The sequence below is a fragment of the Rhinichthys klamathensis genome, unplaced genomic scaffold, assembly GCF_029890125.1.
Source record: "Rhinichthys klamathensis goyatoka isolate OS25496 unplaced genomic scaffold, OSU_Roscu_1.1 h1tg000237l_1, whole genome shotgun sequence".
Classification (NCBI taxonomy): domain Eukaryota; kingdom Metazoa; phylum Chordata; class Actinopteri; order Cypriniformes; family Leuciscidae; genus Rhinichthys; species Rhinichthys klamathensis.
Genome location: NW_026606760.1, coordinates 329,980 through 351,401, shown reverse-complemented (window position 1 = coordinate 351,401; position 21,422 = coordinate 329,980). Strand labels below are relative to the sequence as shown.

Below are 21,422 nucleotides of genomic sequence, written 5' to 3'. Positions count from 1 at the left end.
GCTGCCCAGTGAAGCAGATACAGTATACGCAGGCTATAGCGTTGTTTTTCTCCTAAACTTTCTCCTAATTTAGCTGTACTCACAAATGGCTTCTCCATCTCTGTTTCGCTCAGCTCTGTATGAAAGAAAGAGATGTTTTTTTAGTGCACAAATTAACAGCATTTGAGTAATAATGGAGTTGTATGGGCTCCTCCCAGTGTGGGGCAGCCTGCCTTATTAGCATTAGCTGGGTGACCTTCAGCATTTCCAGCATTTTGATTTCCTTCCAATGGCCAATTAAGCAGGGGGTGGTTTATTTAAAATAACATTCAAATAATTACGCTGAAATTTGGATGGGGATGAGGGTCGAGAAAACCTTAAAAATGTGCTTTAACACACTTTGTCTGATCCTCGGCTCCTCTGCTGGTTATAAAGGACAGTTCGCAGTCTTCAGGTCTTCACAGGCACCATCGGTCAGTTGGGGAGGGGCACGAGGAAAGAGAACAAACACGTTAGATGGAGTGTTATGATAAGGATTTCTAAAAGACAGTGCCCATGTGTGCTGTGCCAGGCTGGTCTGACACTAATCCCAGATTTGATAGAGCACCAGCCATTTCCTTGGAGCCCACCAGATGAGAGACAGCTACAGCTGACAACACAACTGAGAAAGAAAGACTGCTTACTTGAGGTTTGCCAGTGTTTTAATGAGAGCGAACTCGCGACGCTGGCTGGGTGGCATCCAGCGGTGTCTCTCTGCCAGTGCGAGCGTCCGCCCACCGAAACCAAACATGGCCGAGAAACCGAACCTCACCAGACGACCCATACAGCTAAAGCTGCACACGTCCACAGGCTGATGATGACCTAGAACAGCACCGGAACAATGTTAGTATGTAGTGGAACTAGGAATACCATAGAAAGAGTTCAAAACCACTAGGAACAGAAGACACTACAGCCACTCAAGACCCATTACAAAGATCTGTTAAAAAGACTCAAAGCAGTATGGCATGCATCCTTCATTAAGAAAGTGATCTAAAAAAGCACTACGACAAGGGCTGCGTCCGAAAGCTTAGGCAGTTGACTTGATGACTTTGTAGACTTTGGCAGCATAACAACAAAATAGAGAGAGCTTTGGTGAAAACTAAGCGAATATTGAATTACTATAATAGTAATTTCTCACTAGAAAGAAATAAAAAGTGTTAAACGTACATTTAGTTCAGACACCTTCTTTCAGACACCATGTTTATTTTTTAGCTCAACTGTCACGGATTGAACACACATGATTGTGGGATATCAAAGGCAGTGAAAATCGATCAGATGAAGGTATTTTAGAGATAGGATGTGAAGATAACTATTGGATTTAGAAGTGCCTTCCTACCTCAGAATGCGTCCTCCGACACAGCCACAATTAAGGAAAATAAGATATGATGGTTGAAAAGAGAGAGCCAGTTTTAATTATAAATATATTGTATTCGGTATAAAATTTTGTGGGGGGAAAAATACTTCAATTGAATTTAAAATGGGTGATTTTATCCAATGTTTGACTATTTTACCCCAATATATGCTCTATTGATCTATCTAATTGTCAGTCGAATGCCCCGTGCAGTTCATGTTAGGAGCGCTAAATTGAAGTTGCTTATAAATGAAATGTGTAATTTATGAGGTGTCATTTAAGAAACTGTTTTTTTTGTAACAGAGCCATTGAGAGAATGATAATAACAGATGCAAACACGTTATGTAGCATAACTATGTTTATTAGTGATATATATATTGTGTGTGTGCACGTAAGTGTGCATCATATAATCACCAAATGTAATTCTAGTCCATTAGAAACAATAGAGTCATCTATCAAGTGTCAATGTGACATCTCTTGAGTTAATTCATTGCATATGTCGGAGTGAGCAGGAATGACTGGATCTGGTGGCCCATTGGTTGAGTCCAGTCCCTGTAGCCCGGCACATTCCTGACCTCCTTCTGTCTCCCCATGCATACACTCTCCCTGCTCATGAATTATTCATTGGATCCTTCCAAATCCCGCCAGTTGGCCTTATTCACATGCGTAAATATTGCTTAATTAGAAATGAACAAGCCCTATATTGGCCTTCCTAAATAGGCATTACGCTCTCATTCGTGTCAGGTGTCTTATGTGCCGTTGATGTTTCTCTTTTGCCTTGCAGCAACAAAAGCCAGACACTTTGTGGAGTAAAGAAAGAAAACGTGTTGTTTTAAATTCAGTTCGCTTAACAGGAATGTCTTCTAAGGGAAAGCTGTCTTTTGCTGAGCGAGTGCCTACACTTAGCTCAGCGGTTCGTACAGAGAGCCACAATGTTTTGATGGAGCAATTAATCACAACGGTACGAGGATGTTTCTCAACGTTCCTGCAGAGATAGCGGGTGTACCGCAGTGCACAGAAAAAGGTGCCAATCTCGGCGAACAAAAGAAATCCAACACTCGTTCTTAAAACTCACACCTCCCTTTAGTCAAAAGCTATGAGTTACACCGCCATATGGCTCAATTCTGAGGACTTAATGATGAGACGCATTCTCTCACACGTGGAGGTCAGATCGGGGTTAATCATCCGAGTCTGCAGCCAAGCGAGAAAAGAACTGGGCCGGACAGTTTTAGGCACTCACCAGTTCTGAGGGTTTGTCATCTGATATTGTCACACAAATCCAGATTTGTTATGTTAAAGGGAAAGTTCACCCAAAAATGTATACATTCTGTTGTTCTAAACCTGTTAACTTACTTTCTTCAGTGAAACACAAAAGAGGAAACTTTTAAGAATGTTTAAACTGTTTTTGTCCATACAATGAAAGTCAATGGGGACCAAACAACATTGGACTCCATTAACTAATTTTGATTGCATGGGGAAAAAAAACACTAAGCCATTCTTCAATATATTTGTGTTCCACAGAATAAATAGTCTTATGGCTTTGAAATTTCAGTATTTTCTTCAGACAGAGCTATCATAAGACTTAAGAATATGGTGCATGAGTCATATGGATGAATTTTATGGTGCTTTTTGTGCTGTTTGTGTACATTCTGAAGCCTGATTGTCAATGTATGGAACATAACTATGTGAAAATTCACAAAAAAATCTCCTTTTGTCTTCCACAGAAGTAAATAACAAAATATAGCTTTCTGGAATGACTTGAGTGTTTTTTTTTTTTGTCCTTTCCCTTTAAATTTCAGTCTGTTATTCACGCAAAGCTGTCATATTTTATACTTCAGAAGTATTAGAATATTGTGCTGCCCTACAAAGGCAAAAGACCATAACTCACCAGAGTGTGAAACTGAGAAAAATGACTTTAAAGTTTTTTTGTTGTCCAGCCAATTGTATGATAGGTAGGACAATGAAAATTTGCCAAGTAGTTGTCATAATGAATATATTTATCTACATTAAAAAATATTTAGCTCAAACTTGACCTTTGACCCCTATTCGGAAGTTACTGTATTCTGCCTTTGCATTATCTGCAAAACAATAATGGGTCATACAAAGGCAAAATACCTTAACTTCTAATTTATTGACCATTTTGCCTTTTATCACTCTATACAAATATTTCTATGATAACAACGATAGCCTTAAAATAACATTTAGTAAGTTCTGTCTAGTAAGGGTTAATATTACATCAATAGTTACAAAATATTACAAAATAAAAAAATTATGAGAAAGACCTTAACTCGCTAGAGTTTGGAACTGAGAAAAATGACTTTAAAGATTTTCAGTTGTCCCTCCAAATTAATTATAGGTAGGACACTGTAAATCTGGCAATTAGATGTTTTAGTAATACAAATTATCTACATAAAAAATCTTGAGCTCAAACTTGACTTTTGACCACTATTTTAAAGTTACTGTACACTCTGCCTTTGCATTGTCAGCAAAAAGTGAGAAGTTATGCCAAGGCAAAAGGCAGTAACTTCCACATTATCAATATTTGGTTGCTGATCACCATTAACAAAATCATTATAGTAACACCTGTATAAAATCTAGTGATCATGGCATTTATTTTGTATGATTTACACTTATAGACATCTACTTATTACTACCCTGTGCTTTGGTTGCATTCTGGTGGCATTATTAATACATGAGACATGGCAAAATACCTCCATTGCGGTAAGATCTTCAATTGGTACCGAGTGGCATAAGACTTGATAAACGCGCGTTCAAAATGATCACGATAAAACAGGTCCTCGCGCACATTCGACCCGGGGACTCGTTTATAGTATATTCGTGTTCGAAGGTGTCATGCTCCTCGTACGTTCACGAAAAGTACGAAGTACGAACGCAGTGCTTTCCATCTTGAGACTCGGTGGGGAGCGCGCTCTGGACTACCTAGACGACTAATGCATTTATAGCACAACCTTCTGTGTTCTGCGTCTTTTCAGTAGCGGTGGTTTCAGCTGTCTGCCCTATTATTGTGCAGTGCACTTCGCTCGTCCCGCGGATTTATTCCGGACAGTGTGATTGTAGGTACAACCCGCTTGTAACAGCTAGTCTGATGTTGTATGCACCAACAATTCTTGCTGCATTATGTTGTATGCACCAATATACCGTTGTTGCTTCATTATTATCACTCTGTGATATATTAGTCGCGCGTCGGCTCGACCGTGTTCAGGGCGGAGCTGAAGGCGCCGGCGAAGTTTTGGCACTCTGCCAGCTAGATGCATGATTGTTTCAACCCGATCTGGGTGAGGCGGGGATTTAGTTCTTTGTTGTATTCACCTGCTACGGCGTGTGTAACATTTTTTTCTGTCAACTCTGCATATATCATTCGCGATGGATAGCCTATCGCACGTTTTTCATATGGAGCGGGTTCAGACCATACTAAATGTTCTGACCGCATTTGTGCTGGACAAAGCTCTGAGGACATCAGAAGTTACAGGGACTGATGGCAGCTGTACAAAGTACACAGGCTACATCGTAATTTCGGAGATTTTAATGGAGAGCAAAACAAAGGCAGAACACCGTACAACCTGAAAGGTAGCATATTTGATAGAACGCCAGCACCGTAACTTCATATTGACGCGCGGCTAAACAAAGGCAGAGTACCGTAACTCAAAATGAGCGTTCCAAAACAAAGCCAAAGAGCGGTAACTGGTGTTCTGCCTTGGTTTCTCACGGGCTTTTGGAAGTTACTGTTAAGACAACCCATTATTTTCTCGAAAAAACGACGGAATTGACTCAAGATACTTATCCACATGATAAAGGGGGTCTTGAATGTGCCAAAAATATAAAAAACTAATTTTCGACCAAACACGAAGTTACGGTCTTTTGCCTTTGCACGGCAGTGTGCACCAGTTATATGGACTAATTATATGACGGAAAAGAACACTATTGGGGAAAGTTACTTTGAAAAGTAATGACCTACAATTTTTCGTTACTCCCTTAAAAAGTAACTCATTGCGTTACTTAGTTACTTTTTAAGAAAAGTAATGCGTTATGTTACTTTTGCATTACATTTTCTCACCTGGGCAGGGATTGTTTTTGTTTTCTTTGTTTTTGGGGCAAATGTAAAGGCCCTTTCACACCAAAATTGAAATAATAAGGACGAAGGAAATGCAAATTCACGAGTAGAGGGCGCAGCTCAAACTAACTTTTCAACTTCACCAATAAAAACAAAAAATCTAAAGTAATTTTTGCTTATAGTTTAACTGAATCATTGAAGGTCAGTACATTGGTCAATAAAATGAGATTAAATGCATAAAAATATTTGTTTTATTTAACATTTTTTAATTATTGAAGGTTTGCGCAGTATTCTGATTTAGAATTTCACTGATTTTATTAATTTTGAGGAATACTAAATCTTTTTTTTGTGCAAGTGAGATTAGTAAAGGTATGCTCACATTTAGTCTAGAACTACAATAACCATCATGTTTACACACAACGCCTCTGCACGATTTTTCTGAACATTGGGACTGGAGAGCTCTCAGTCAGTAAATGGGAAAACAAAGTAACTTGCGGTACTTATATAAAAAAGTTACTTACTAGTTACTTGAAAAAAGTAATCTGATTACATAACTTGAGTTACTTAACTCAAGTTAGTTATTGTCCCAAACACTGGACAATAACTGAAGATTCCATAAAAAGTCCCATTTGGTCTTATTAGTAAAAAAATATGCAGTATTCTGGAATGACATGAGGCTGAGTAAATGATGACAGCATTTTTATTTTTAGGTGGAACTATAATTTATTTATATTTAGTTTTTTCTTCACACAAAGCTATAGTATGACTTTGTAAGACTTAGAATATCATGCATGAGCCATTTGGACTACTTTTATGGTGCTTTATATGCTGTTTTTTTGTATATATATTTTTAAGCCTGATTGCCAATGGAAAATAACTATGAAGATTCCCCCCCAAACAATCCCTAAAAATACTTTTTTTGTCTTCTCCATGAATAAAAGTGTACAGCATTCTGGAGTGACATGAGGGTGAGTAAATAATGACATGATGTTCAATGTCCATGTAATTCTTGAGTGAACTATTGCTTTAACCCAACCAGGAACTATCTATGAAGCCTGTGAATGGAAAACAAAATATCACCAAATTAAACATTTTCAGTAATCCACATAGAACAATAATGAAGTAACAACAAAGAACCTAATTAAATTGAACTCAACTGAATTCGGTAATTCTTTTGTGCAGTTCTGATTGTTCATCCCAATTGTAATTCAGCTATAAAGCGACATTTTTGCCAGTATGTGTTCTTTCTCTTTTTTTGGAGGACGTGAGCTTAGCTTGTGCGTGTAATCCCCTGACAAGCCAAATCCGCTTGTCTGTTAAGCTAAGCCCAGGAGAGCTTGCACAGTCGACACAATGGCCCAGACATATTGGTGCTAACTTCAAAAACGCTTCACAGACAGACAGACAGATAGGAACATGCAATCCTAAAGCCAAAGCGAACACTGCCAGCCAGAAGTAACACTTCCAACGACGGCCCACAGCCACGTCAAAGAAGCTCGGCGTACGTGGCGGGACCGTACGGGTGATTGACGACAGACGTATCTCTACCTCTCCCGGGACCGTCTCTCGTTCCATGGGACCTGTTAACCATGATCTCCAAAGCTGGAGAGGCAGAGCCCGCGTGGGGGGTTTGCCGTCTCTCGGCCCCCATAACAACAGCCTGTGCACTCTAATTAAACAACAGATTACAGAGAACCACCACACGCTCCGCCATTGCTACACGAAAAAGAGAGAGAGAGAGACTTCCAAAGGGTGAAAAAATGAAACCATTGCCCCTGCACGCATAACTCAGTGGAATTGAAAAGTAAATACGAATCCCATTTACATGTTATTATCATGTATATTTGTGCTCCATTAAGTCCCGTGGTTCCTCGAGGCCTTACTGTTAGCGTACAGGCAGCTGTAAGGCTAGAGAATCACTAGAAGCTCATGCGTGAAGGAGAGAAAGAAACTGAGATAAATACCCATGATGATGTGCAAGGTCGCAGTCACAGCGCGTCTTATTCCATGCACAGAGCACGCCACCACGTCAGTAGAACCTATGGAAGGAGAATTACACACATTTTAACACTCTTTAAGCAATGGTTAGTGATCAAGCTCCAAAAAAACACACTCAAATAACCAAAAATGTACTTACAACATTGTCTTAATGATCCTAAAAATGTGACATAATATGCGCTATATTCCAAGTCTTAAGCCAGATAACAATGTCATAAATGTTGGTCTGTTTATTGTCACACAAAGTTATCGCATGGCTTCAGAAGACTTGGAATCAAGAACATGAGACAAACTTCAGGAGTTGTGGGCAATAGGGTGAATTTGACAAAAACTGACAAGAAATGGTTATATTTTCCCCCAAAATCAAAAGAAAACTATTTTTATATTATAAACAAATATTATCTTATATACATCAGTGGTAAAAAGTGGTGTCCGGCCAAGAAAATTGACACTTTCTCTTCACCCTTTATTCAAATATTATACAAAAATAATTGTTGAATATTTTGTAAACACATTGCGTAGTTGTTGCTTGGTTTGCAATAACACAATGAAACATGGCAAAGTGTGTGGACATAGTTTTTTGGCTTGGCTATCCTATCATACAAAGAAATTATGAGCACATACAAAAACAAGAGGGAACCATTAAAATATGAATAACTGATTATGTCAGTGTCAGCTTTTTGTTTTTCTATGCCTTTTTTGCATTGTAAAATAAAACCTATAGTTTTAGTTTGCCTTTTTGCCAAATAACTTGGCAAAATACCTTAACCAAGTTTAGTCTTTTGTTCTTCTCTCATATTTAAAATATATAAAACATTTTCCTCATATTTTGATGGTGTAATCGAACTTGTATGATCACTACTGCATGTCATAAAATGAATACAATCATATTATATTATACTGAATGAGGTATTTCTGCATAATTGTCATTAAAATATTTTCAAAATCGTCTTAATGTTTCTAAAAATACAACATAAAATTCACTATATTGTCTTCTGAATCCATGCGATAGCTTTGTTTGATTATCAGTGAACAATGAAATAAATTTTGGTCTGTTTGTCACACAAAGTTATCATATGGCTTCAGATGACTTGGATTTTAGAAACATTAAGACAATATAAAGAATATTTACATGCATTTAAAAAAAAAAAAAAAAAAACCTCATGAGCTTGAGTCATGGTTAGAAATACACTTGCATTAAGAATTATCAGTAGCCTATTTTTCAATAGACACAGTATACGGAATTGGGTGAATTGTTCCTTTAAATGGACTCATGCATTTCATAAACAAGCAAGCCTCTCTATTTGGATCAATTCTATTCTCTGCACAGGTGATTTTGTGATAAAGCTTTTTCTCGTTAGACACACGCTGATGCTGATGCTATGAGACCATCTGAATGCTGTGGCATATGGTCCCATGATGTTTGCTATAGTGTGTATCTCTGCACAGACACTGTTTACTCTCAGTGAGTGATGAGATTCCATTAAGAGTGGCTACAGAAACGTGAAAAAATTTAGCTTTGCTTTATTATAGTAGACTCTCTCCCCTGCATATCAATGTTCTCAAGCACCTGCTACAGAAGTCAGAACGAGAACTTTTCCATTCAATTTCTATTCGACCAATCACGGCTCACTGTAAGTCTTCAATAATCTATGCACTTCATATGCTCCAATTATGCACATTTTTTATTTCTTTAGCACGTTAGAACATAGATTTCAGCTTTTTTCTATTAAATGTATCTATACTCTACTAAAACTATGTACTTCAGGGAAGTGTGTAGTCAGACAGCCTATGCTTCTGTTATGAGAATACTGCAAAGTAACTTCATAGCACTCGGAGTTGTGAAAACTATTAGGGTGAATCTTACAAAAACTGTCAAGAAATGGTCATATTTCCCCCAAAATTCAAATGGAAAAAAATTGTATATTATATTATATAACACAAAGTTATCAAATGGCTTCAGAAGACTTGGAATATAGCCCATTTTTTTTGTCATGAAAAGAAAAATCTGCCATTTTCTTTTTGTGTTCCACACAGCATATGGATTTGGAACAACTTGGAACAACTTGGTGGTGAGTAAAATTTTTGAGTGAACTGTTCATTTAAAGGGATAGTTCACGCAAAATTTAAAATTCTGTCATCATTTTACTTATCCTTTATGAATTTATGTTCCAAACCTGTATGAATTTATTTATTCTGCTGAACATGAAAGAAGATATTTTGAAGAATATGGGTAACCAAATGGGAAAAAAAATTCTATAGAAGTCAATAGGGTCCATCAACTGTGTGGTTACCCATATTCTTCAAAATATCTTCTTTCATGTTCAGCAGAAGAAAAAAAAAATCATACAGGTTTGGAACAACTTGAGTGTGTGAGTTGTGATGCAGCATTGATTTAAAAACAGCAGCAGCTTCGCCCATCTAATGAGTGAGGTAAAGTTAATCATTACAGGATGAGGACTTTGTTAAAGGGCATTAATTTAAGTTAATATCACCTTGTGCCAATTAAGGCGGTTTACCTTGCTGGCAGCTTGCGAAGGGAGAACAGGTGTGTGTATTTGTACTGATTACTAGCAGAGACAAACAGCAGAGAATGGCTTGTCCTTGTCGGGTGAGTAGGCATTTCCTTTCATGCAGTTATCTGGCCAGTGTGTTTGCTCAGATCAACAGGGTATGAAAGCAAATGTCTGTAAATGAGAACAGGACGGAGGTGTTGGATGAAATCGTTCCCTCCCTTTCTGATGATGAGACGGCCAGGCCTACAGTGCTGGACACACACTCGCACTCCAAGTGAATTTGGCTGCAAGTAAATGTGCCTCTTCCCACCTACCAGGTCACTCCCTCACACACACATCCATGATGCTTCCTGGCCTCTCTGGGAGTTTCCATATGTTGTGATGATTTCAACACAAAAGCCAGGCTCTGAGCCTCAGCTCAGTAAAGGTAACAGCGTCTGACGGACTGAGTTCCAAAAACCAGAGAGCTGCCTTGCTATACTGTAGCTAGTCGGGATAGCCATTTTAATCATTTTGTTTACTTTAGTAATCAGATGTTTTTTTAATTATTTAAATGTATATATGTGCTTGGCTCTAACTCAAATAAAATTGAAGACAGCACACGGCTAATAAAATTGCAAAACGCATAAAATAATAATTTAATAAACTTAAATAGAATTTTAAATATATTTCAATACAATTTCTGAGACATTTCTCTCACTCTGTTCGCCTTTTTTCCCCAGTTCATCGCAATGCATTATGGGTTTGCCTTCTCAGCAAAGTATTTATGTGATGATGCTTTAGAATTTGGCCAAAAGATCTTACAGTATCTGTCCTTTTGAAACAGCCTTCCCATCAGGAGTGTGCATTTGATGCCTTAAAATACTGTCTACGTAGGCAGCTCGCTAGGATTTGGAACAGGGCCGACTCGCTCCCTGTCATAAACGGCAAGCTGTGGCTTTGCTGTGATATAGCAAAGTGAGTCCTACAGGGATACATTCTGGTGCAAGGCTTGTGAGAAACCGTAATATAAGGAGTGCTTGGCCTACCGCCAATTAAAAGAAATATAATGAATGCAGTTACTTAGTCTTAGTGAGTGTGATATTAAAATCTCATTATCTGAATGCTAAAATTACCATTTATTACACCGATCTGGTAAAGCCCACTTGAGGTTCGCCAAAGTGTTGTCGTTCAACGCTGTATACGTCAGACAATGGTGTTTGACATTGATCGTTTTGTTCTTTTGTTGTTCGGTGGTGTCTGCAGTGCCGCTGCCGTGCGGTAACTCTATATTTCAAGCGTGCATCTGCCTCTCCCGCAAGGCTCAGAGCAACAGCCTGTGCCAACATCATCGGGAGTTCCATATATTACCCATCTCCATTCCAGAACCTGGTGACGAATGGTGCTAGCGCCCAGATATTAGAGTAGGGGGGCGAATAGGAAGGAAAGGGGCTTTGAAAGAGCGAGAGAGAGAGAGGGAGAGAAAAAAAATTGTCCTTGGAAGTGCGAGCACTTCTGCAGAACAATTAACTTAATTAAGCAGACAGCATGAATATTCATAAGGCAGTTAATGTCTCCCTCATCCAGGCAGATGAATGTGATGCAATGACTCGCTAGTCAAGCATGTCTAAGAGTCTTGTGGAAAGTGCACCAACATTTTGGTTCTTTGCCTGGAATATCAAAGAAATTAACAGTCCCCCTGAAACCCTTAAAAGCAGGCAAATTAATTAGAAGCCTGCAATTTATATGCCATACGTACCGATGAGTATATACGATGGTGCATAGAGAAAGCCTTTAATTGGGCAGGGCTCACATTTCTCAATGTTTATCCTGCATCATGTAAATAAGGTATTTGAAACGCTCTTTGTAATTAGTTTTATCTTCCGAAAAACTTGAATGTTTGTTCAACTTGACTGTACTATGAATATTGACAGAAAGGAGCATAAAAAATGACAAATTAAAGCGTTAAAGAAACTAGTCTGTTTTCCAGCTAAGATAATTAGATGTCAATGTAGCTGCTATGCGAGGGCATTTCATGTATATTTTATTGGTAATTACTCGCAGTAAATCACTGTAGTTGGCGCAGTACATGGGTGTTTTTGCATGGCTGTAACAAAGAGAGTGATTCGACTCCATTTCCTCCGTCCCCAAGGATTGACCTGGGTCTGATGTCACACCAAATGACACATCCAAACCTGTGCAGGGAAACGACAAACGCGGGGGTCGTTTTTTCCCCTTCGCATTTGTGACTGGAAACTGTTTACAAATTCTCCCGTGGGATTCGGTACTAATGAAGAGAAACCATGACCCCGGTACGGTCAGTTTGCAGCGGGTGCGGAGTTGGAGGGCTTCCATTGCTCCTAACAACAGCACTCCATTTTGCTGCGCCCGAAATGACAAGTGAAGGTCAATCTCTTGGAAGGAAAAGTAGGGGCCGCTATCGTACCAATCTATTCTGCTCTCCCCTCCTCTTCCCGCCCCGGTTTGGCAGCTCTTTGGGGTTGGTTTGTGCCACAATCCCACAAAAAGAGAGGTAAATATCTGAGCTTAGTCAGTCCTGGACAATACGCAGGGCTTAGGGCCGCTGATCCAAGGCCAGTGGAGCCCGTTTCAAAGGCAAATCGAGGATGCTCCATTTCAGACACTCTTGAAGGCAATTAACTCAGTGTGCGAGTGGGCCATTCAGAGGCCTGACTGTGATTAAATCAATTTGATAATGATACACTCGCTTGCTGCTGTTATGAGCTGCCTGTTTGTTTTCGCTAGAGGAGTTTCAAAACACAATCAAACTAAATCATTCTGACAGCACAGAAACTAGAAACCGAAATTACTACAGGGTTTGATTTTTAATTGGCAGCACGCCTCTGATTGTTTTAGTGCAGGAATGAAGCATAAAAAGTTGCATGGTTTACCCACAAGACTATTACTATACATTATCATATTTTACTACTAGTCACATTTAGACATGCCGTGATTATCAATTATATTATATAAGTTTTATTTCAGTTTCTTCTCTTACCTCATGGAGTCAAAACGGTATTGTGGCGCGTGTGTGTGTGCTTTCAAAGTAATAATATAAATATGCAAATAATATAAAATGTGTAATTAAAGTAAATTTATATACAGTAAGACCAGAAACTTTCTATATAACAATAATTATTATTATTTAATATATTAATATATTATAATTATTTAATATATTAATATATTATTATTATTGTTACATTAATTTTTTTTTAATTTTTAAACTAATAATATATATATATATATATATATATATATATATATATATATATATATATATATATATATATATAAAATTCCCCCGTTTTTTATTTCTTTATTAAAATATAATAATTTGACAGATTATGTAAGTAAAAGTGGTTTTGAACTAATATAGTATAAACGAATTAATATAATATAATTAAACTAATAATAGTAATTATAATAATATATATATAATAATATTATTTCAATTGCATATTATATAATTATTATTATATATTAATTAGATCAACATATATCCTGCTTTTTCCGGATGATGTCATCACAAATAACTCTTCAGCCCCTCCCTTCAAACCACCTGGCTCCATTCTAGTATGTAGCACACACTTTCCACAAATAATACATTTATTTCCATACATATATAGCTTGGAAGCAATTTCACTTGCATAATCTGATGTACTTCTGTGTGAAATAAGATGCACAACAAGAATAACCATTGGTAATCATTTATTGTTTTGTGGAAAGTGGGTGTTGCATACTAGAATGGACCCATGTGGTTTGAGGGGAGGGGTTAAAGAGTTACATTTGTAACATCGCCCGGAATAAGCCGGAATTATGTGTTGATATAAGTTAACAATAATGTGCACGGGATGAATTGTGCACAGTAAGACCAGAAACGTGTATAATAGTAAATTGGGTCAAGTAAATTGGGTCAATTTTGAATTCATGTTGACTCAGCGAGGACTGAACGCTCATTCGCATTCACTCTCCTGAGAGGAGCTGGACGTTGGCTGTACTGGGGACAGCTGCAGGAGAAAGAGATACACCACCCCTGATCCTCACCTGCTGGTATTATGCCGAGAGGAAGTGCTGCTTGGACAGGCGTGAAGATGGAATCTGTGTCCCTCCCAGCGTCCATCTGGGCTCGGAGAAGCAACCCGTGGGCCACCTCAGCCACAGAGCCATCTCCCCCAACACATACCACACTAGAGAGAAAGCAAACGGATGGGCGGTCATTGTGAGTCATGTGACCCAAAGTCATGGCCAAGGGCTGGCTAACACACATGTAACGATTAGGCTGTTGTTCGCTCATGTGGATAAATGTAAATCCATATGGAAGAGTATTTAATAAATTACACATGGAATAAAATGGCATAGTTATTCCTTAAATATGATTAAAAATTCCTACTAAGTCTTTATTAGAGGAATCCATTTCAATTAATGGAGATCATAATTCCCATTACGTCGTATTGAACAATAGATTAAACCATGGAAGCGTCGAGAGGGAGGCATGTATTCTAATTGGGAAATGCCCTTTTTTTTCAAGAATAGAGGAAAATCTGTCAGATCGCAGCAGCAAAATAAATCATTAAAAATGGCTGAGCCCACTAATCTGCTTTAAGCACATTACTAATAAATGAACACAGCCTAGTAAAGCTGATTACATTTAATTCAGAAATGCCCTTTAGCAATACTGTACAATCTCACAAATAGATTTGTTTAGCAGACACGGCCTGCACTAATAGGCAAGTAGTCATGCCACTCACAAAATGAGTTCTGTGACCTTGCAGTCGCAGGTGTTTGGGATAAATCTGCCTGCAATGTTTTGATCCGCCATATATGTTAAGCCTCGAAGGACGCTGCGAATACCAAATCAGGAGAGTAAATATTAAGCGATACATCAAAGCTCACCTATTCACCTATGGGTTATTTATGAAGGAGTGGGTGGGACTAACCGTGTTTTAACATTTTATGCTTTTCACAGGTGTCAGGGACTGTGCCTTATCTTCATCTGTAGAGGTTAAAGCTTCAACGGAGAGGCCTCACCAAACACACAGTGTGCCGAGACAATGCGGAGCTTTATGGGAATGACGGATGGGGTCGAGATGAACAAGCCCCATTCCACATTAACCAGGGTTCAGTGCTGAAGTTAACATGTTGCGTGTAGGGCAGTCAACTGATTAATAACATGATATGCCGATTAATTAAATAAAAATGAATGGCATATCAATATTTAAAGGAAGCCCCCATGAAGATAATTCAAATACATTGTTGCATAAAAAATGTAATAGAAATTTAAAAATTGGCTTTAGATGGTATATATCCATATCATTGAACATTACTCATGTCAACTTGTTATCTGTTCAAGGCAGACTTTGCATTGAGTCTGACATTTCTTGATGTTCAGATATGTCTTTGGCGTTTAGTTTTGTCACGTGCTAGTTACTATTGCTAGTTAACTAGTTACTTAGCTGTTAGACTTGGAAAAAAGTGAACATTTCGTTTACACTTTATTTTAAGATGTCATTGTTACAGTGTAATTATACATTTAAGTAATATTAAGCAACTACGGTAAAGCTTCCTTTTACAGTCCTGTTACCCATGTACATACTATGTACTTATTATAGTAATTACAATTACTGGGCAATAACTAGGTACTAACCCTGAACCTACCCCTAAACCTACCCCTAACCCATGTACTTACCTTATATTAGCCAGTACTTTCTAGGTAAGTACACGTAAGTACTGTACTGTAAAAGGAAGTGTTACCGCAACTACATGTACTTACTATAGGGTTAGGGTAGGATTAGGATTTGGTTGAGGGTTAGTTGCATGTAATTATGGATAATTTACTTTTATTACTATGGTAAGCATGCAACATATGTAACAACAACACATTCTCATCCCAAGGCGTCATCTAACTGACACTTTTGACCATGCGTCAACATGCCGACGCACATGGTACCCTTTAAGCGTCAATATGAGACGCTCATCCCCGGGCATCATCTAACTGACGCTTTTGACCATGCGTCTAAATCCGACGCACATGGCACCCTTTAGCGTCAGTTAGATGACGCTTCCGTTATGGGTAGGTTTAGGTTTGGGGTAGGGTTAGGGTTAGACCACTAGGAGGCGCGTCTCATATTGACGCTAAAGGGTGCCATGTGCGTCGGCATGTTGACGCATGGTCAAAAGCGTCAGTTAGATGACGCCTTGGGATGAGAACGGGCTGGTAACAAGGACACTGCAAATTCGTATGCAATTTTTTATGCTATGTACTCACAGGTCAGAGGGCATGATTAATTAAATGTGAAATAAATGCATTATTAAAGGGTCACTTCACCCATTTCAACATTAATCTTTATTGAAAGTGGGTCATATATGTAGTCGAAATGTAAAAGAAATTTTGAATTTGATGCCCTCTTGACCGAGAAAAGACAGAAAATAACTTTAGTGCGCATTTGTATGCAAGACAACAACTCCCACAATGCACCACATTGCACAGCTCCGCAAGCCACTCCCACTAATCCAGAACAGCGCAAACATCAGAGAAATCACTTTTCCGTCTACAAGGCTAACGTTAGCTGCCACCAGAGTTAGAAATTCATTTCACACAAAATTTCTAGTTAGTTGGCTGTGGCGAGCAGGACGAGGGCGAGGGATGTGATAGGACAGCGCGAGGCCGGTGGCGCGAGTGATAATGAACGACAGCTGTGAGACGCACCGGTCTCTCTCGCGTCTCTCACCGAGGAGCGGACGCATAAAACGAGGAGCGACGACAGGGCAGATCGAGAGAGGAACAGGCCTGATTTTATGTTGTGTTTTGTTTCTGTTGTGTGTGGCCAGCAGTGAGGGGCTGCTCGCTTATATTTTTGTTTTGTATTTGTTTATTTTACTATTAAAATGTTTAAATGTTTGCCGGTTCCCGCCTCATTCTTCCCACAACAACGAACCCCGTTACATTGGCAAACTCATTAGTGAATTACTCCTCGTTTGTATTTCTTTCTATATGGTGAATTATTGCATGATGATGATAAAGTTACCTGGATGTTCAGTCAGAACATATGCGGTGCGAAACTTGGATGGATCACAACACAAACGTCCGTGTGCTCGTCTGATTCAGAGGTTTCGTCCAGGTGATATTGCGATCGTTGAAATTCTCTGCAGCAGACGGACTCTATCTGTGTCCGTAGCGCACAGCGAGAGCCGAGAGCACGACATGTAGGCACCAGCAGTCCGCCCAGCTCGAGCCAGTCCGGGCTTCTCGTCTACTGCGGTCAAGTGGGCCGCGCGTTGAAAATACACGGTCAAGCCAGCCGCACATTTTTTTTTAGTATCCGCGTCTAATCGTGTACTTACGGTATGGGTGCTGGAAGCGGTCAAAATTGTTTTTAAGACTCTATTTTCCGCTATTTTACATTTTATTAGGACACAAATAATACATTTTCATGATTTTTTTTAAAAAGCATGACTGTTTTATTATTATTATAAAGTGTGTAGGCCTATGAGTTACATTAATTATTACATAATATATTCATGTTCATAGTAATATCAATTAACATGAATCATTTTTACATTTTATTGTTAATTTTAATGTTTTTTTAGACACTATTTTCTGCTATTTTCCATCTCATTAGGACACAAATAATACAGTTTTATGATTTAAAAAAACATTACTTTTTTATTATTATTTTAATGTTTGTAGCCCTATATGTGATTCATTAATTATTACACAACTTATTCATTTTCATATTAATGCTAATTATCATACATCATTTTTTTTTTTACATTTTTATTGTTAATTTGAATGTTTATATATATATATATATATATATATATATATATATATATATATATATATATATATATATATAAAATACATTATTGTACTTTATTAACTTTAATGAAATGTAATATTAATGTTAATTATCATACATTTATATTGCATTTTTATTGTTGATTTTAATGTTTTTATATAAAGTATACATTAATTATTATACATAATGTATTAATGTTTATTTATTTATTTTCTTACATTTTTTTTGTTAATGTTAATGGCAAATATTTGGCAAATAAATGGCAAATGAATACAACAGGCTTTTGGTGGCTTTTAATCTGTCAATTATAATTGAATTGCATATATAAGCTATAAACACCTTTATACAATCTATGAAATATACATTCATACCTGAAGTATGAAATATGATACTCAAAACACACACACACACACACACGCACACACAAACACACACATATACATTTTATATATAATGGGAGTTTTGCCATTTTACTTCAACTTCTAGCACTTACACCATGTCCCATATTCAAACACTCATAAAAAGTGTTCCTTCATAGGTTTGCTCATTCTTTCATTTGATTCCTGTTCAGAGTGACCCTGGCTATTACTGTATTTATTTTCAAGTCATGTTACTGTATAGTTTTGGAGAAAAGTAAAGGCAAACTCAACCCCATCCATCAAAGTGCATTATAGCACTTTACACCATGTCATATATTCCAACACTCATAAACAGTGTTCCTTCATAGGTTTGCCCATTCTTTCATTTGATTCCTGTTCAGAGTGACCCTGACTATTACTGTAATTATTTTCAGGTAATTTTACTGTATAGTTTTGGAGAAGAGTAAAGGCAAACTCACCCCAATCATCAAACTGCATTGTAGCACTTACACCATGTCCCATGTTCAAACACTCATAAAAAGTGTTCCTTCATAGGTTTGCTCATTTATTCATTGGATTCCTGTTCAGAGTGACACTGACTATTACTGTAATTATTTTCAGGTAATTTTACTTTATAGTTTTGGAGAAGAGTAAAGGCAAACTCACCCCAATCATCAAACTGCATTCTATCACTTACACCATGTCCCATGTTCAAACACTCATAAAAAGTGTTCCTTCATAGGTTTGCTCATTCGTTCATTGGATTCCTGTTCAGAGTGACCCTGACTATTACTGTAATTATTTTCAGGTAATTTTACTGTATAGTTTTGGAGAAAAGTAAAGGCAAACTCAGTCACTAGTGCATTCTATCACTTAACACTATGTCTCATGTTCAAACACTCATAAAAAGTGTTCCTTCATAGGTTTGCTCATTCATTCATTTGATTCCTGTTCAGAGTGACTCTGACTATTACTGTATTTATTATCAAGTCATTTTACTCTATAGTTTTGGAGAAAAGTAAAGGCAAACTCACCCCAATCATCAAACTGCATTGTAGCACTTACACCATGTCCCATGTTCAAACACTCATAAAAAGTGTTCCTTCATAGGTTTGCTCATTCATTCATTTCATTCCTGTTCAGAGTGACTCTGAATATTACTGTATTTATTATCAAGTAATTTTACTGTATAGTTTTGGAGAAAAGTAAAGGCAAACTCACCCCAATCATCAAACTGCATTGTAGCACTTACACCATGTCCCATGTTCAAACACTCATAAAAAGTGTTCCTTCATAGGTTTGCTCATTTATTCATTGGATTCCTGTTCAGAGTGACCCTGACTATTACTGTAATTATTTTCAGGTAATTTTACTGTATAGTTTAGGAGAAGAGTAAAGGCAAACTCACCCCAATCATCAAACTGCATTCTAGCACTTACACCATGTCCCATGTTCAAACACTCATAAAAACTGTTCCTTCATAGGTTTGCTCATTCATTCATTTGATTCCTGTTCAGAGTGACTCTGACTATTACTGTATTTATTATCAAGTAATTTTACTGTACAGTTTTGGAGAAAAGTAAAGGCAAACTCACCCCAATCATCAAACTGCATTGTAGCACTTAAACCATGTCCCATGTTCAAACACTCATAAAAACTGTTCCTTCATAGGTTTGCTCATTTGCTCATTGGATTCCTGTTCAGAGTGACCCTGACTATTACTGTAATTATTTTCAGGTAATTTTACTGTATAGTTTTGGAGAAGAGTAAAGGCAAACTCACCCCAATCATCAAACTGCATTCTATCACTTACACCATGTCCCATGTTCAAACACTCATAAAAAGTGTTCCTTCATAGGTTTGCTCATTTGTTCATTGGATTCCTGTTCAGAGTGACCCTGACTATTAATGTAATTATTTTCAGGTAATTTTACTGTATAGTTTTGGAGAAGAGTAAAGGCAAACTCACCCCAATCATCAAACTGCATTCTAGCACTTACACCGTGTCCCATGTTCAAACACTCATAAAAACTGTTCCTTCATAGGTTTGCTCATTTGTTCATTGGATTCCTGTTCAGAGTGACCCTGACTATTACTGTAATTAATTTCAGGTAATTTTACTGTATTGTTTTGGAGAAGAGTAAAGGCAAACTCACCCCAATCATCAAACTGCATTGTAGCACTTACACCATGTCCCATGTTCAAACACTCATACAAAGTGTTCCTTCATAGGTTTGCTCATTTGTTCATTGGATTCCTGTTCAGAGTGACCCTGACTATTACTGTAATTAATTTCAGGTAATTTTACTGTATAGTTTTGGAGAAGAGTAAAGGCAAACTCACCCCAATCATCAAACTGCATTGTAGCACTTACACCATGTCCCATGTTCAAACACTCATAAAAAGTGTTCCTTCATAGGTTTGCTCATTCATTCATTTGATTCCTGTTCAGAGTGACTCTGACTATTACTGTATTTATTATCAAGTAATTTTACTGTATAGTTTTGGAGAAAAGTAAAGGCAAACTCACCCCAATCATCAAACTGCATTGTAGCACTTACACCATGTCCCATGTTCAAACACTCATAAAAAGTGTTCCTTCATAGGTTTGCTCATTCATTCATTTCATTCCTGTTAAAAGTGACTCTGACTATTACTGTATTTATTATCAAGTAATTTTACTGTATAGTTTTGGAGAAAAGTAAAGGCAAACTCACCCCAATCATCAAACTGCATTGTAGCACTTAAACCATGTCCCATGTTCAAACACTCATAAAAACTGTTCCTTCATAGGTTTGCTCATTTGCTCATTGGATTCCTGTTCAGAGTGACCCTGACTATTACTGTAATTATTTTCAGGTAATTTTACTGTATAGTTTTGGAGAAGAGTAAAGGCAAACTCACCCCAATCATCAAACTGCATTCTATCACTTACACCATGTCCCATGTTCAAACACTCATAAAAAGTGTTCCTTCATAGGTTTGCTCATTTGTTCATTGGATTCCTGTTCAGAGTGACCCTGACTATTAATGTAATTATTTTCAGGTAATTTTACTGTATAGTTTTGGAGAAGAGTAAAGGCAAACTCACCCCAATCATCAAACTGCATTCTAGCACTTACACCGTGTCCCATGTTCAAACACTCATAAAAACTGTTCCTTCATAGGTTTGCTCATTTGTTCATTGGATTCCTGTTCAGAGTGACCCTGACTATTACTGTAATTAATTTCAGGTAATTTTACTGTATTGTTTTGGAGAAGAGTAAAGGCAAACTCACCCCAATCATCAAACTGCATTGTAGCACT

The 21,422-nt window shown here is 37.6% G+C and overlaps 1 protein-coding gene and 1 long non-coding RNA gene across 2 annotated transcripts in view; one reads left to right on the top strand and one right to left on the bottom strand.

Moving 5' to 3' along the window:
• The window catches only part of cerkl (ceramide kinase-like), a 96,594-nt gene that overhangs the window by 12,251 nt on the left and 62,921 nt on the right, over nt 1-21,422 (bottom strand). The window contains exons 5-9 of the mRNA XM_056265641.1: nt 14,003-14,145; nt 7,406-7,480; nt 663-840; nt 379-435; nt 84-115 (exon numbers count right to left, since the gene is read on the bottom strand). Of these exons, the coding sequence (XP_056121616.1) occupies nt 84-115; nt 379-435; nt 663-840; nt 7,406-7,480; nt 14,003-14,145 (485 nt within the window). The remainder of the gene's footprint in view (nt 1-83; nt 116-378; nt 436-662; nt 841-7,405; nt 7,481-14,002; nt 14,146-21,422) is intronic.
• The window catches only part of LOC130100276 (uncharacterized), a 33,601-nt gene continuing 26,273 nt past the window's right edge, over nt 14,095-21,422 (top strand). The window contains exons 1-2 of the long non-coding RNA XR_008808844.1: nt 14,095-14,171; nt 14,925-15,039. This is a non-coding gene — a long non-coding RNA (uncharacterized LOC130100276). The remainder of the gene's footprint in view (nt 14,172-14,924; nt 15,040-21,422) is intronic.